Source organism: Alnus glutinosa, chromosome 6 (genome assembly GCF_958979055.1).
Source record: "Alnus glutinosa chromosome 6, dhAlnGlut1.1, whole genome shotgun sequence".
NCBI classification, from domain to species: domain Eukaryota; kingdom Viridiplantae; phylum Streptophyta; class Magnoliopsida; order Fagales; family Betulaceae; genus Alnus; species Alnus glutinosa.
The window spans coordinates 9527637-9543846 of NC_084891.1; the positions used below are offsets into that span (position 1 = coordinate 9527637).

General features: G+C 39.8%; 1 protein-coding gene across 2 annotated transcripts in view; it reads left to right on the forward strand.

Annotated features, from left to right (window-relative positions):
* The first annotated feature begins 769 nt into the window (after positions 1 to 769).
* The window catches only part of LOC133871284 (uncharacterized), a 44222-nt gene continuing 28781 nt past the window's right edge, over positions 770 to 16210 (forward strand). The window contains exons 1-9 of one of the 2 annotated variants that reach the window (XM_062308695.1): positions 770 to 1032; positions 1446 to 2126; positions 2214 to 2632; positions 2933 to 3587; positions 4508 to 4594; positions 5636 to 5682; positions 6882 to 6991; positions 7141 to 7241; positions 7441 to 7533. In XM_062308695.1, coding sequence (XP_062164679.1) covers positions 916 to 1032; positions 1446 to 2126; positions 2214 to 2632; positions 2933 to 3587; positions 4508 to 4594; positions 5636 to 5682; positions 6882 to 6991; positions 7141 to 7241; positions 7441 to 7533 — 2310 coding nt within the window. In that variant the 5' untranslated portion in view covers positions 770 to 915. Of the gene's footprint in view, positions 1033 to 1445; positions 2127 to 2210; positions 2633 to 2932; positions 3588 to 4507; positions 4595 to 5635; positions 5683 to 6881; positions 6992 to 7140; positions 7242 to 7440; positions 7534 to 16210 lie in introns of both variants that reach the window. The other variant, XM_062308694.1, reaches the window with a different exon arrangement.

Sequence of the window (16210 nt, forward strand, 5' to 3'; positions counted from 1 at the left end):
GTCTTTAGCATTACTTTTCCCCAAATAAAGAGGAATAGCTATTCCTTGAGAAATATATTGCGTTTTTCAAAACAACCACATTATTTATATTTTTTTTTCAAAACCTAGATTAAAAAAGAAATTCTAAATGAATTTTATGGGTGGCGACCACTCCAAGGGGTGGCCGGTCACCCATAGAATTTTTAGTTTTTTAAATCTTTTGTATTTTTATAAATTTTGTTCAATTAGAGTGAGAGCACATAAGTTGTTAACAAACAAAAGAATATGCATGATCATTAAATTATAACTTCTTATGTTCCAAATAATAACTATTCATATTTTTAAAGAAATGACTATTTCGTGTACCAAACATGTTCTAAGTCTTCAAACAAGTAGAGTTGTTGTGAAACATTAGGAGCAATTTGATCCATGATTAAGAGTTACCTTATTTTACTCAAAAAAAAAAAAAAAAAAGAAAAGAAAAGAAAAGAAAGAGTTACCTTATTTTATTATTCAAATTAATGATTTCAACAATTAAAAATTTCTATGATTGCATGCCTCGTGTAAATCTAAAATTATTCTCAAACAATTTGATCATGGCATCCCCAACATTAAACTTAGGAGGTCTCAATTTTATTTTATTTATTGGTCTTTGTTAATTATTCGGACATAATAGAAAATTACAAATATTGGATTAATCGGAAAAAAATATAGAAGTAATTGATTAAAAAATTTGATATCGCATTAAGCATAGAAAATTACTTTCTGCCCCACATTAAGCACAGCCCAAAACCCTCGGCCATAAACCCTCATCCAAAATCCCTCGCCCTATTCCAGTCTCTCTGTTTCTCTCTCGTTCTCTCACACTCACAAGCGAAGCAAAAGCAACGCGAATAGCAGAGCGATGATGGCAAGCGAATGAAAGCGTAATTGGCGATGATTCAGCTACGAAGGAGCTCGCTATTGCTCAGCAGCGCGAATACTTTCTCTTGCTCCATTTCCTCAAAACCTTTATCTTCTTCATCTCTTCGGCTCAACTCCTTCATGTCCAAGGTCACTCTCTCTCTCCTTTCGCTCTCTCTATTACCATTCCATTTGGCTTCTGAGAAACTGAGAGAGAAAAAAGAACATGAAAAAGAAAAGCCTGGATAGTAAAGGATTATGTTTCTATTTGATTGTATATAACGAATATTTTAAAAGAGGAAAAGTAAGAAGGATATGGAATTCAATATTTATTCGTTTTAATTTTATTTTTCAGAAAAAATGGTTGAAATGAAGAGAAGTAGTTTTGCAAATTTTCTCTAGTTTTGTCAAGTTTCTAGTATCGCTTATCGGAAACCATAGGCTGCTTGAATTTATGTACAGCTTTTCACTAATTTTTATGTATAAATGCAATGCCGTTATGTTCATGACCATCTATATCTGATTAGCTGAAAATAGTGATTGCTGCGTGGTTTGTGTTACAGTTGCAGTACAGGGGACTTCAGGAGAACCCAAGTGTGCATTTACATTGTTCTCCATTTGGCATTGGTAATGGCAATAGATACAGAAAATGTTCTCAGCTTAAATTTAATAAAGTCAACGTATCTTTCATGATCTCGGCTAACCATGCGAAGGCCGGAAAAGATTCTCATATTTTGAGTAGCCCTCTTGATGGTTCTCGGCGGGCTGCCCACTTAAGATTTGGGTCCCTTAACGATACGGCACCTGCAAATACTGTAATTTATGGTTCTCTAAACCGTGGTATCAGGAGTTCAGCTAGTTACGGAAGTTTTGCTAGGAGGTTTTTAGTATCCAATAAGGCAAAAGCATTGGCTGCTCACAGCAAGAACAGAGCCGCAAATTCTGATTTTTCAGCGTCTAAAGATGTTGACACGGTGACGAATAGGGAACAACTTGCTGGAGATGGGAAGGATGATGTGAAGCTGGGATCATCAATTTCAACTTCTCCTGTTAAAAATGATAATCAAAACTCTAAAGTTCATAGACAACAGAAGCAGCAGTCAGGAAGCAAGAAAAGCAAGATACGGCAATCTGCCTGTGGAGCTTCAGAAGAAGCTGTTGTAGCCAAAGGGCCTGAAGGTTCTTTTCAGGGAAAGAGGTCCAGTGCTAGCAAAAAAGGCAAGGAGTCCTCACAGGCTTCAGAGGTTAGGAACTACTAATTTGTAGAACCATCAAGGTTAAGTCCTTCATTTTATTGCAATATTTTAATTAACTCTAGCATTTTTCAGAAGAATTCAGTTGGGAACACACGTGTGGAAGTTCTTGATGGTTCTGCTTCAAGAAAACCCCAGTCCAATAAGAAAAGTGGGAACCCTGGTAGAAAGGGGAAATCTTTCAAAGCAGCTAATGAGTCACCAAAGCAACAGAATCCACAACATATAGACAAAGTGACGCATCAGGGGCAAAGGATGCTGAAACAGCTATATCCGCCCAGTGGGAAGTCTGTTGTGGTGGTGGAGTCAGTTACAAAGGCTAAGATTATTCAGGGCTACCTTGGTGATATGTATGAAGTCTTGCCTAGCTATGGTCATGTAAGAGACTTGGCTGCAAGATCAGGATCTGTGCGACCTGATGATGACTTTAGCATGGTGTGGGAGGTTCCATCTACTGCCTGGACTCATCTGAAGAGCATCAAGGTTGCTCTAAGCGGGTATGGTTTCACTATCCCCTTTAATCACTTCAAACTAACCTAGAGCAACAAGTGTTTATGAGGCTATAGAAATACATTGGAATATTTATCTATTGTTATACATCACATTAAGTTTTAATTCTTAAATTTGTGGAGAGGTGTTTTTGGTGGTAATTTTCGTAATCATTGGTGATGGTGATATATTGTGCTAGTAATAGGTGCCTTTTATTTTGGCTCTTTCTCTGTGTGTGTGTGTGTATATCCCATAGTCTCATTTTTCTGTTTCTGAATTTTCTTATTCTTTGCTGCCTTGTTCCTCAGAGCAGAGAATCTTATCCTTGCATCAGATCCCGACCGTGAAGGAGAGGCTATTGCCTGGCACATCATTGAGATGTTGCAACAACAGGATTCTTTACGTGAAGATATTGGCATAGCAAGGGTTGTCTTTCATGAAATAACCGAAGCATCCATTAAAAGTGCTCTTCAATCTCCAAGAGAAATTGATGCAAACTTGGTTCATGCTTATCTTGCACGGCGTGCTCTCGATTATTTGATTGGATTTAACATTTCACCGTTATTATGGAGGAAGCTACCTGGTTGCCAGTCAGCTGGGCGGGTCCAGTCTGCTGCACTCTCTCTTATATGTGACAGGGAAATGGAAATTGATGAATTTAAACCTCAGGAGTATTGGAGTATTGAGGTGCAGATGAACAAAAATGGACCTGGTTCTTTAGTGAATGGCTTTTCTTTCCCAGCACACTTGAGCCATTATGATTTCAAAAAGTTAAATCAGTTATCAATCAGTTCTTTTACAGAGGCAAATGATATTGAAGAGAAGATTAATTCTGCAAAATTTCAAGTGGTCAGCTCTAAAAGAAACAAAATGCGGAAAAACCCTCCTACCCCATTTATAACATCCACACTTCAGCAGGATGCTGCAAACAAATTGCAGTTTACTGCATCATATATAATGAAGGTCTGGAAAAATTAATTTCTATCTTTTGCATTTCCATTTTACATATTCGTATATAAAATCTTCACTATTATATTTTTCAAATTATTTTACTTGGATTACTAATTATTTTTGTTCCATTGTCTTTTAATTTTGCTACTTTCTCGCTCGCTTCTCTTCCTAGTTAGGTGTATCCTTTGTAGACTCCTAGTGTACTAAGGGTCGCCTTACGCATTTTTTAATGAGATTGGTTTCTTACTTATAATATTTTTTTTTTTTTGTTTTTATTCTTTTAATTTTTATACTGGAATATAATCTAATTTCCATATGATAAGGTTACAGAGGTGAACATGTTAAGAAAATATTGCATTAATGCATAATGGATTAAAGTGGACTACCTTATATTTCTTCATAAACTCCCATCCATAGGAGTATAGAACGAGTATGTGCCAACTAAACTAATGGTTATTTTGTGCTTCCATAATCGAATCGGTTACATAGCGTTTAAAGCAACTCATAGGAATGCTAGGATAAACCTTCGTTTGAAATGCTACTTCAAGAGCAGTGAGCTAATGGAGGACATGATTAGCTGTGGATTCTTACTTCTAACATTTTAAATCAATTATATAGGAATTAAGATGCTCTGGTTTCAAGGCTTTTAACATAGTTTGTTCTGTTCCACTAGAACCCTTATTTTATGCCAAGTAATGTGGTAAAGTATTAGTAAAACAAAAAGATAAAGCAAGCAGTTTAAAGCTTATAGTTACAAGTCAATAAGTTACTATAAGGTAGTATGGTTAAGCTAGTAGCTAAATTTGAAGAATAGTAGTGAACATAGGAGGACAATATTGCTTTGAGTGTTCACATCTGTTGGCGATAAGTAACAATATTTCATGAGAAGGCATATTACTGAACCTCTGACTTACTTTATCATATGAATGCAGCTTGCACAGAAACTTTATGAGGGGGTTCAATTATCTGATGGTAAGGCAGCAGGTCTAATAACATACACCAGAACAGATGGACTACACGTAGGTATCGCTTTGGCTGCATGGATGTTTGTGTGTAGTGCCTGGTTACTTAATTTAGTGTTTCATAACTTCCCAATGCCTATTGGTGGTTGAATTCACAAATCTTTGTTAATTTTGATTTTGATTTTTGATTTTTGATGTGAAGCTTCTGTAACTGCATCCCTATATATATATATATATATATATATTTTGTGGTAGTAAAATGTTTTTTTTTTTTTTTCAATGCAAGTTGACATCTACTGCCATAGTGTGAGTCAGAAAGAGGTTTTAATTTATAACTAGTATTATTATCAACTTTCTTAAGGATTTGTGGAATGTGACTTTGGTTTTGGCTTTATGGATTGGAGCCGCAAGGCAAATTTCATGGCGAAAAAAGCAGGAAAGACAGCAAAACTTTTTGGAGGCCATCTCTATCCACCTTGAATTTTCCTTAGATGGTGCTTGTTGCGCCTTCTCTTTTTCCTTGGAATATCTCTGCTAGTTCTTTTAAGAACTGCTTGCCGTCCTGTTTATATTATAGTGTCCTTTTCTTTTCTTTTCTACAAAACAAAGGTAATTTGAAAATCTCAAATCTATTGATGCTAGTGTGTGTTGTAAATTTAGATGGTTGAGGAGGGGGTCTATGTGAACCTACTTTAGAAAATGTATATGAGACAATTGATTCTTTTTCTTTTTTTGCCTATGAAAGTATGTGGACTTCACTATTTTTAAGTGATTGACTAATTGTTCTAAAATGAAATTGCAAAATCATTTACTTCTGATAGTAGAAGAAAGTCTCGACTTTGACTAGTGATGTAGATATGACAAATGGCTTTACATCTATTGCCTCATTGATTCTGAATGCTATATTATTCTATATAATATTTTAATTGATATTAATTTCTTAATATGGTTGTGTCGACTTGATGCGCTATCGCATTTACTTTTTATATGGTTGCATGTGCTCAATAGAGCTCCATGTTTGGCCAATATTGTTAAATTCTGTTGTGAAGATGACCCTTTTGTGATATCTAACAAAATGGCTTTTATTTTCTCTGTCAGTTGTCTGATGAAGCTGTTAGGGACATACGCTCAATGGTCGCTGAAAGGTGACTTATATAGTTGCCCCCATTTACGCCTTTTTCTTTTTGGGATTTTTTCATTTTAGTTTATGAGCTGCATAGGCTTGATGATGCACATGTGCGAACGAAAGTACTTACTTGTTCTATAATAGTGACAATTATACTATTCTATTGATTGTTGTCGTTAATCTGGATGTTTTACACGTTTACGGCTTACAAAATTACATTTTGTCATGGTCTGGAACTGGTGGAAAATGTTAACTATTATTGAAAGGTCATGCTGGTTTACAATCATTGAAAAGCCAGGCTTGCTAATGATGGTACATGAATGTTTGCCTGTGGTTGTGGGTGAGCATATGCTGGGCTTTAGTGCCCCGCCTGGTTGTTTGCCTGTGGTTAACTCTCCGTTGCTGACAGAGACTGTTCCAGCGAGCTCGCTGCTGCCAGGTACGTCTTCAGAGGTGGGTGGATCTTCAAAGGGGGGTGTTCTGGACGGGACGGGGCTGGTGTTGGAGAGAAGGGTGAGGTGAGGGTTCTAGGTTACCCCAAGGCTGTGCATGATGTGAAGGTGTGTTATCATACTATGGGGATCTCTTGTGGGGGTGATGAGGTGAGGTTATTGGAGTTCTTGATTTTACTTTAAGAGGGACAGCGTCAAGAGGTTTCAGTTTCTGCTTCTAAGCCGAAAGGGAGAAGTGAGCTAAAAAAATTAGAGTGCTCGATAAACTTTGATTCTATGGGAGATTTTTCTAGCCTGGGTAAAGGCAAGAGGGCTCTTGTGACGTAATGCAGGGCGTTTCTGCGGGTGTAGGGCTTCTGTTGTGGGTTTCTTGGTGTTTCTTTTGTTTTTTGGGTTTCTGCGGGTGCTTTCTTTGTTCTTTTTGCTTATTCTGTATTGGTGGTCTTTGTGTCTACTTTCTGTATGCTTAGGGGCGCCTTACGCTTTTTAATGATATTTTTTGCTTACCTATAAAAAAAAAAAAAAAATTTGATGGTACATGGTGGCAGTGCAGTTAAATGTTGCTTGTTGTTGGGAAGAAATAAACTGTTGTGGAAATAATTACAATTTCATTTTTATCAAGGCACAAAAATGTCATCTCATTAATATTGGCTTGAACTGCTCTTCCCTTTTCCTCTTTTAGCTATTTTATGCTGAAATTGTTTTTCCTTATGCAGTGAAACTCTTGTTTTTCCTTCATTTAATATAAAAAACGTACTTTGTGTAGGTATGGACAAAAGTTTGTATCAGGAAGTGCACGGAAATATTTTAAGAAGGTGAAGAATGCTCAAGAGGCTCATGAAGCAATTAGACCCACTGATATTCGGAGGTTACCATGTAATAAATAGATTTTCAGGCTTTATGATAACTTTATCTTTTTGGTTTTTAATCTCAATTTTATAATGCAAATTTAATGTTTTTAACATTACCTTCTGATGGACTTCTACAGCCAATTAACTATAGAATTTTCTCTCATTGGCTTTCAGCAATGCTTGTTGGAGTACTTGATGAAGATTCCTTGAAGTTATACACTCTTATTTGGTCTCGGACAGTGGCATGCCAAATGGAACCTGCTACCATAGAGCAGGTTAGAATGTAGATTTCTTTTTAAAGTATACACATTCTTTCCCTCATTAAAGTGAGTTAAGATAGATTTTCTTGTATTGCATTATCTCTGACTGGTTTTATTTGTTTTCAATTATGACTTGTTTTCTCCTTTTCTAATAGTATTTATCAATACAGTTACAATCATCTATTGCCTAACATTTCTCTTTTAATCAAACCAGATGCAAGTAGAGGTTGGGAATGCTGATGAGTCCATTATTTTGCGATCTGCATCCTCAAGAGTTGATTTTCTTGGATATCAAGCAGTGTTTGAGGTATGGACTATAGTACCATCTTGAGGACTGTCTGCATGGTAGTATTCCTACAATGATGTAAATGTGTATTGATATAATCCATCATATTATGACCTACTAGTTGATTACATTAAAGCGATTTGCCATTTTTTGTTACTTTTTGATAGTTGCACATTAGTGGTTCATAGTACTTGTGTTGAACCTTTTTATTCTTTTTTCACTTTGTTTTGTGAATGGACCATATAAGATTTGTCCATTTTGTATTGCCGTCTATATTATGAAATTAATATTTCTTTTCATAACATTTCTAACCTTAAGAAGAAGAAGAAACAGAAGGAAGTAAGGAATAAGGAGAATGACCGGCTACACTTTATATTCTGAAGTTTATCAATTAAGGTTGTAACTCTTGTTTGTGCAGAAATTCATATGATGCATCTAGTATTGAATGTTGCATTAATTGTCTGGAGTAATCTCTTTTTTATGTTTTCATGTTTTCCTAGTAGGTGAATTCAGGATGATGAAATCCTAGAATTGAGATTTGTTTCTGCATGACTTAGGCTGCTGGACACAAATGAATACTACATATATATGTGAGCACAAGTGTCTGTGAGTGCTGATTGACAAAAAAATGTAAAATTGAAGCGATGTTTCATGTTTGATTATAACTCAAAGGAGCTCATCCTGAAACGAAAAAGGAAAGGATTTGTTTGAAGATTATGAGGGACTCTCTAACAGATAATGTCCTGCAATATTCCAGTTCCTACTCAGATCCAGTTGGCCTAGGTTTGAAGGCTATTCTTCCGCTGCCACCGTGTTTCTCTATTGGTCCTAACGATGGATTCTTTACTTTTGAGTCCTTCTGTTGGAGTCCATCTGTGTTGAGTTCTGCTGCCATGTCACACTCCCATTTTAGGGCTATCAACGAGCCAAGCTTGGGTGAGTAGTGCCTGTCCAAGCTCGGCTCATTTTAAATTTTCACGAGCTCGAGCTCGTGACGAGTATTAAAACTTGAGCTTGGCTTGGCTCGCCAAGGAGAATTCCTTGTGCAAGCTCAAGCTCGCCTGCTAGGCAAGCTGAGTACTCGAAACTCGGCTCTCTCGACTCGGCTAATTAAGAATTTATAGATTTTTTTTTTAAAAAAAATATTTAACTTAAGCAACTCATCTTCCCAACCATCAGATGAGACAACTTGAATTAAATAACATTAGTAAAAACTTTTAACTTCCAAACAATCAAATTGAGGACAACTTTGTAATTAAAACTCAAAGTTACTGTTGTTGGCATGTGTGATGACACACATGGCTTGGTTTAAAAGGAGAGGCTTGCATCCCTTTTTATTTTTGATTAGTAAGAAATGTTTTATTAAAAAAACGTAAGGCACCCCTAAGTACACATGGAGTATACACAGGAACAACCAATCTAGCTCACAAAAAGAAACCCAAACAAACCCACAAGGACCTGACCCCTTAAACTCGAAACCCACAAGGAGCACTTACAGCTACAACACGTGAGCCTTTCCTTTCCTCTGACTAGAGGACACACTTGCATCACACAGGAACAACCAAACCAGCCCACAAAAAGAAACCCAAACAAACCCACAAGGACCTCAGCCTCTAAACCTGAAACCCACAATGAGCACTCAACGTTACAACACTTGAGCCTTTTATTTTCTTCACCTAGAGGGCACGCTTGCACCGCCGTAGTTAATGGAGCTTTTCAGATTCAATACCTCTCTCCTCCCTTTGATCTTAAGACGCACACCCTTTTCAACTTGATGGAAATCCTCTTCAATGGCATCCAAAATCGCGACAGACAGATTTTCATCTTCAACACCATCCGACACCCAATCTAAGGCTATGTCAGGGGGGTAGACACCCAAGGGGTAAGGGGAGTCTCCATCCTTCTCGACCCAAACCTCATTGCCCTGATCCCACACTACAATCTCCCTAGATGGGCCAAAACCTACCAGCCACTTCTAAGATTGGATCAAGCCAACTAACCTGAAATTCACACCCTTTTTAGCAATTGGAGAGGCGCAACCACCCAAAGGGGAGGGAACACTTGGGAGAAGGAATCCTCGCCAAAGAAAGCTAGACGAAGGAGACTTACCGACCACTCCCCCACCTGGCTTCGGTGAGGACTAGACCACGATCCCACCCAAAGCTTGAGAAGAAGCACCCAAAGACGGTGTCGCCGGAACATGAGAGCTGTTACAACCTCGTCAAACAGAGAAGCATCCATTTGAGCACCTCTGCCTACCTTTGATCTCTAGTGATATCTTAGCACTGATTTGGACTCAGATGAGTAGATGGGAGCCCCACACTGACATTACTTGAAGAGAAAAGCGGAGCCTTTCTCCCAACGCAGCCGCCCCCAAAGAAGATGCACTGAAGGAATCTGACCCAACTTTCGAGAAGTTGAGTGCCGTAGAAAACCCTTCAAAAAACCCCTTAGAATCTAAATTCGAGCAATGAGCACCCAAAGGGGACACTCACTGCTTCTGGAGGCAGAGTAGAGGCAGAGGAGGCTATCGCAGAAGGGGACCCAGAAAACGTCGAAACAAGACTAGAGATCGCCGACAACGACATACCTAGAAACACAAAGGCTTGCACGGGAGAGGAGGTGTACATAGAAGATTCCGGAGCAAAAGAATCTGGCCTAGACCCTGCCGGCAACAGAAGAGTATGCGCAACTTCTACCGCTCATTATGCAAATCCCTCGAAAACAATCGAAGAGAGATCAGCGGCCAACGATGTGTTCAAGCAAGAGCTGGCACCTTCAGGAGGAAAGGACAGCGGCCTCGCAGGAGTATCTTCAGCACCTCTAGACATCTTAGAGCTGGTCGGAGCAGACAACCCCCCACCCATGTCAACTGCTGTCGTCACCTCTGGCCGTTGAAGACCTGATGTAGACCTAGGACCCAAAGAGAGCTCAAAACCTGCTTCAGGATCCAAAGGGAGCCCTTGACCTGTAACCTTAGTTCGCTTGTTAGATTTGAGCTTTGTCATTACCCAACCTAGACGGAAACCTTTAAAACAGAAAGTGGGTTTTAGACCCAAATCGAAAGCAACCGAACGACCCATCAACGACCTAACAACCCGACCCATCATCCTCACTAGAAGGTTCCTCCACGTACTCAAATTCAAACGAGGCAAAATCTTCCTCACTGATTTTGGTGTGCCTTGAGCAGAGAGAAAACGTGGTGGATGTTCCTTGCCCTGCAGTTTCAGTAGCAAGTCCTTACCCAGAGGTTACCATTATAGAGCAGTCCAGGGCCAATCTCACCTCCTCCGAGGCTGCTGGTCTCACTGCCGGGAGAAGATCAAGGTCACGCCTCTCAACCAGCAGAACCCATAACTTGACAGGGCCCTTTGACCTCACCACCCCCACGAACGACGGTAGAGCACCACCCACAAAGGGCCAAGCCCCACCCGAGCTTGGGGGGGGGGGGGGGGGGGAGACCTTCAAACCCAAAACCTCATTTCCATCCTTCATCTCCACCGGAGACAACACACCAACGAGAGAAGACCCATACGTGGTTTCTAGGAAAACCATCACCTTGCTCAACTCATCAACCACTCTTTTCCAGTCCCACCCTCCTCGTCCCTCCGGGACCAAGATGAACCCTCTTTGGCCACCCACTGCATAGACCACTGGCTCCAAGAAGCGGCCATCCTTATTACAGCCTTTCCGAACAATCGAAGCCTTCGAATCTTCCTAGAAAGATTTGATGAAATCCTTGACCCCTTGAGATCGCAAAGCCTCCTTCATCGCTGCGACAACCCAAGTAGTACACTGCAAACCCAGTAGCACAATCCCTAAGAAGCCTTTCCTTCTCTCCTCCGTTCTCAGCTCAGACTTGCCTTTCTCCACCAAGAAGAGGAAAGTTTCGGCCTCCATGAAGAAACGCCTCTCCAAAGCCATCCTCTAGAGAACGGAACCCCTTTAGATTACTTGGGCAAGGAATTCTCCTTGTTCTTTCCATATGGGACAACCGGAGCCTTGGCTCAATAAGAGAGGCTTGCATCCCTATAGATTACTTAGGTAAGGAATTCTCCTTGCTTTTTCCATGTGGGACAACCAGACAAGTCAACTATTCTTGTGAGGGGTGTGTGTTTGCTTTTATTTTATTGGTGTGGGGTACTTGTGAGCAAGCAAATACAAAGAAAATACACATTAGATCATATGGTATAACATATACTTAATCATACTTATAAAATATAACATATAGCATTATAGCATATACTTCTTTTGCTCGTGCCTTATGGAATGTCATCTTCAGCCACTTCAGTTTGTCTTGGGTCATGTCTCTTCAGGTAATAGATTGATTCACTTATTGGTGGGCGGGTGGTCGCTCTCGGAGTGTTGTTGTGTTAAAGATGGTTCATTCTTGCCTTTTACGGTGTTTGTGGAGGGAACGAAATGATAGAAACTTCGAGGACAAAGGACAATTGAGGAGCTCAGAACTTTCTTTTATATTCTTTGTTCTCTTGGACTGTTGCGTTCCTATCTCTTTTAGAGATTAGCTTTCATGATTCCCTATTCTTTTTTCTTCTTTGTCTTAGACGCTTCTCTTGTATACTCCCTATGTACTTGACTGCGCTTTGCATTTTTAATGATATTTCTCTTACTTATAAAAAAAAGCATATACTTATATGACATATAACATAAATTATTGAATGTACTTATATCATTTACTTATATGCTTATACTCTGTGTGTGTGTGTATATAACCAATTAATTATTTTTACTTAATATATATTAACTATTGTTACTCAATGGAATGTCATTTTTATGTGTCCAGTCCAGGATTGAGAGATGGAGATGGTACTTTCTTTCTTCGCTTGTCTTTATTCTATTTCGGTTCGACATCGAGAGGATGATAGGTTAGTTTGGAAACTCTCCAAAAGGGGTTTATTTGAAGTGAAGTCCATTTATGAAGTGTTAAATAGAAAAGATGACCCTTGATTTCTTTGGAAGAGTATCTAGCGTGTTAAGGCTATGACAATGGTAGCTTTCTTTGTATGGATAACAACTTTAGGTAAAATTTTGATGCATGACAATTTGCGAAAGAGGAATGTCGTGGTGATTGAGTGGTGCTGTATGTGTAAAAAGAGTGGGGAGTCCATTTATGAAGTGTTAAATAGAAAAGATAGCCCTTGATTTTCTTGGAAGAGTATTTAGTGTGTTAAGGCTTTGACGATGGTAGCTTTCTTTGTATGGACAACAACTTTACGTAATTTTTTTTTTTTTGATAGGTAAGAAATCAATTTTATAGAAAAAGCGTAAGGCGCCCCTTAGTACACTGGCAGTATACCGGGAAACACCTATCTAGAAATAGAAAAGCGAGTGAGAAAGTCAGAAAATGAAATATACAAAGGATGGACATAAGCCGAAGTCCAACAAGAGTGATAGAGCAAAGAAAGGATCTCATCCGAGGATCTTTCCAAGTCTTCAAAACTCCTATTGTTTCTTTCTCACCATAAGCACCAAAAGATACAAATGGGCGCCATTTTCCAAACAGCAGTACTCCTTGATCTACCAGATGACCACCAACATGCAAGCAAGTCAATAACTCGTCTAGGCATAACCCAAGACATCCTGAAACGGCTAAAGAGAGAATTCCACAATACAGAAGCCACGTCGCAGTGGAGAAGAAGATGATCCACAGTTTCCTCGGTCTTCTTACACATGCGGCACCGATTGATCACGATAACATGTCGTTTTCTAAGGTTGTCCTGGGTGAGTATCTTATCGAGTGTTGCAATCTATACAAAGAAAGCAGCCCTAGGAGGAGCTTGAGTACGCCAAACACTTTTTCAGGGGAAGCGACTGCTACTAGCACTAGTTAAGGAGTAAAAGAAGGTCTTGACTTTGAAAACTCCTTTTTGGAGGGGACCCACCACAAACTGTATTCATTGTCTCGGTTCACTTTGATTGAGTGAAGCAATTGAAAGAAAGAAGCAAAGACATCCACCTCCCAGTCATGAGCCTCCCTGATGAAGCTCACATTCCATTGGAGTGAGTCACCCAACAGCTCCAGATTATTCGCCACAACGGCGTCCTTAAGACAAGCAATGCCAAATAAAGCTGGAAAAGCTTCTTTGAGGGTTGTGTCTCCACACCACAAATCATTCCAAAAACTGATCTTGGAGCCATCCCCCACGACAAATCTAGTGAAACGAGAAAACGAAATTCAGCCTTTCTTGATGTTTTTCCATACCCCCACCCCAAAGGCACCTGTTGGCTCGAGAGAGCACCAACCACCCCTAAGGTTGCCATATTTAGAGTCCACCACGACTCTCCACCAAGCATCTCGCTCAGACCCATAACGCTATTGCCATTTGCCTAGGGGGGCTCGATTGAAAGTCCTCAAGTTTCTGATACTCAACCCTCCATCAGAGATCGGAGAGCAAACCTTGTCCCGTCTGACCAAGTGATATTTGAATTTTTCACCTATCCCTCCCCAAATAAAGTCTCTTTGAAGCTTCTCAAAACGGTTGGCCACACGAGTAGGAATGGAGAAGAGAGACAAGAAATACTTAGGGAGGTTGGAGAGTGTACTGTTGATGAGGGTAACCCTGGCACCTTTGGACAAATACAACCTTTGCCAACTAGCCAAACGACGCTCCATATTAACCACGATATCATCCCAAGTAGATGTAGCCTTGTGGCGCGCCCCAAGCGGCATGCCAAGATACTTCAAGGGTAGTAAGGCGGTCCCGCAACCCAAGATAGAAGCCAACTCGGCAACATTGTCCACATTGCCAATAGGGACAAAGAGAGATTTAGCCAAATTGACCTTTAAATCAAAGACAGCTTCAAAACAAACTAGGAGAACACGTAGATAGCGAAGATGGTCAGGATTAGCCTCACTGAAGACCAAGATGTCATCTGCAAACAACAAGTGAGAAATGTTGATCACGACAGGCCTAGAACCAACCAAAAAGCCTGAGAGGCGACCACAATCAACAACACTAGAGAGCATTTTGCTCAAAGCCTCCATGACAACTATAAACAGGAGGGGAGAAAGAGGATCACCCTGTCTCAGCCCTCTATAACTATTGAAGTAGTCAGCCGATGAGCCATTGACCAAAACAGAGTGGCGCGCCGAAGATATGCAATGAGAAATCCAAGAGACCCATTTATCCCCAAAGCCGCATCTTTTCAGCATGTACAATAAGAACTTCCAATTGACGTGGTCGAAAGCCTTCGTAATATCCAGTTTGCAAAGAACCCCTGGGATACCAGACTTGATACGGCCATCCAAGCATTCACTGGCTATGAGGACCGAATCCAAAATATGTCTACCTTTGACAAAGCGTTCTGAGGCACTGAAATAATCTTCTCCAAAATACGGCTCATTCTATTAGCGAGAACTTTAGCAATGATCTTGTAAATACCATTCACCAGGCTGGTAGGCCGAAAGTTTGCAAGATCGGTTGCCCCAGGGGATTTGGGGATTAATGCAATGAAAGAGGCGTTGAGGCTTTTCACAAATTTGCTATGAGCAAATTTGCTATGAGCATGAAAATCTGTGAAGACCCCCATGATATCAGCTTTGAACACATCCCAGCAGTTTTGAAAAAAAGCTAAGGGGTAGCCATCAGGACCAAGAGCCTTGTCTCGGTCCATAGATTTTACCACCTCTAGGACCTTCCTTTCCTCAAAAGGAAGCTCCAATTGAGCGGCCTCCTCCAAGGATAAGGAGTTGAAAGCAATACTATCCAACTTGGGCCTCCAGTTGTATTGCTCAGAAAAAGAGACTCATAGAATTGAACAATGTGGTCTCTGATGGCATGATGATCAGAAGTGACTGAGCCATTAACAGACAAGGATTCTATGGAGTTGGATCTTCTATTCGAGTTAGTCTGATGAAAGAACTTAGTGCATTTATCGATCGCTTTAAGCCAAAGAACTCTGGATTTTTGTCTGCAGCTGATTTCTTCTAAGAGAATAGTTCTTTCCAGATCACTAGCAATCGAGTTTCTCCTCAAAAGATCCTCAGAGTCTAAGCCTCTCACTTCCTCAAGATTGTCAAGCGCACGCAATTCTTCAAGACGAGCCAATTTAAGGGATTCCACATTTCCAAACACCTGTTTGTTCCAAGATTTGAGATCAACCTTTAAAGCCTTCAATTTTTGAGCAAGGACAAAAATTGCGAAAGAGGAATGTCGTGGTGATTGAGTGGTGCTATATTTGTAAAAAGTGTGGGGAGTCCATTGAACATCTGCTACTTCATTGCGAAGTTGCTTGCGATCTATGAAGTTACAGTCATACTTTATTTGGGGTAGAGTGGGTTATACCACGAAAGGTGTTGGAATTGTTGACTAGCTGGGGCGCTTCGTTTGGGTATGGTCCAGCTAAGGAAGTTTGTTAGTTAGTTCCGATGTGTTTAATGTGGTGTCTTTGGCGGGAGTAGAATGCGCGACACTTTGAAGATTTAGAGACATCGATGTTGGAACTACGGAAATGTTTGCTTAACACGTTATATATTTGGATAACAGCTCATCATAACTTGAGTGTTTTTACTTATGCAGATTTTTTAAATTTATTTTATGTTCATTCCTATTAGGGGTTCTCTTTTTTGTATACTTTCTATGTACTAGGTTGCACCTTTCTGCACTTTATTAATGAATTGACATTACTTATAAAAAAAAAAAGTTATTGTTATTTAATTTATGCTTAGATATTTATA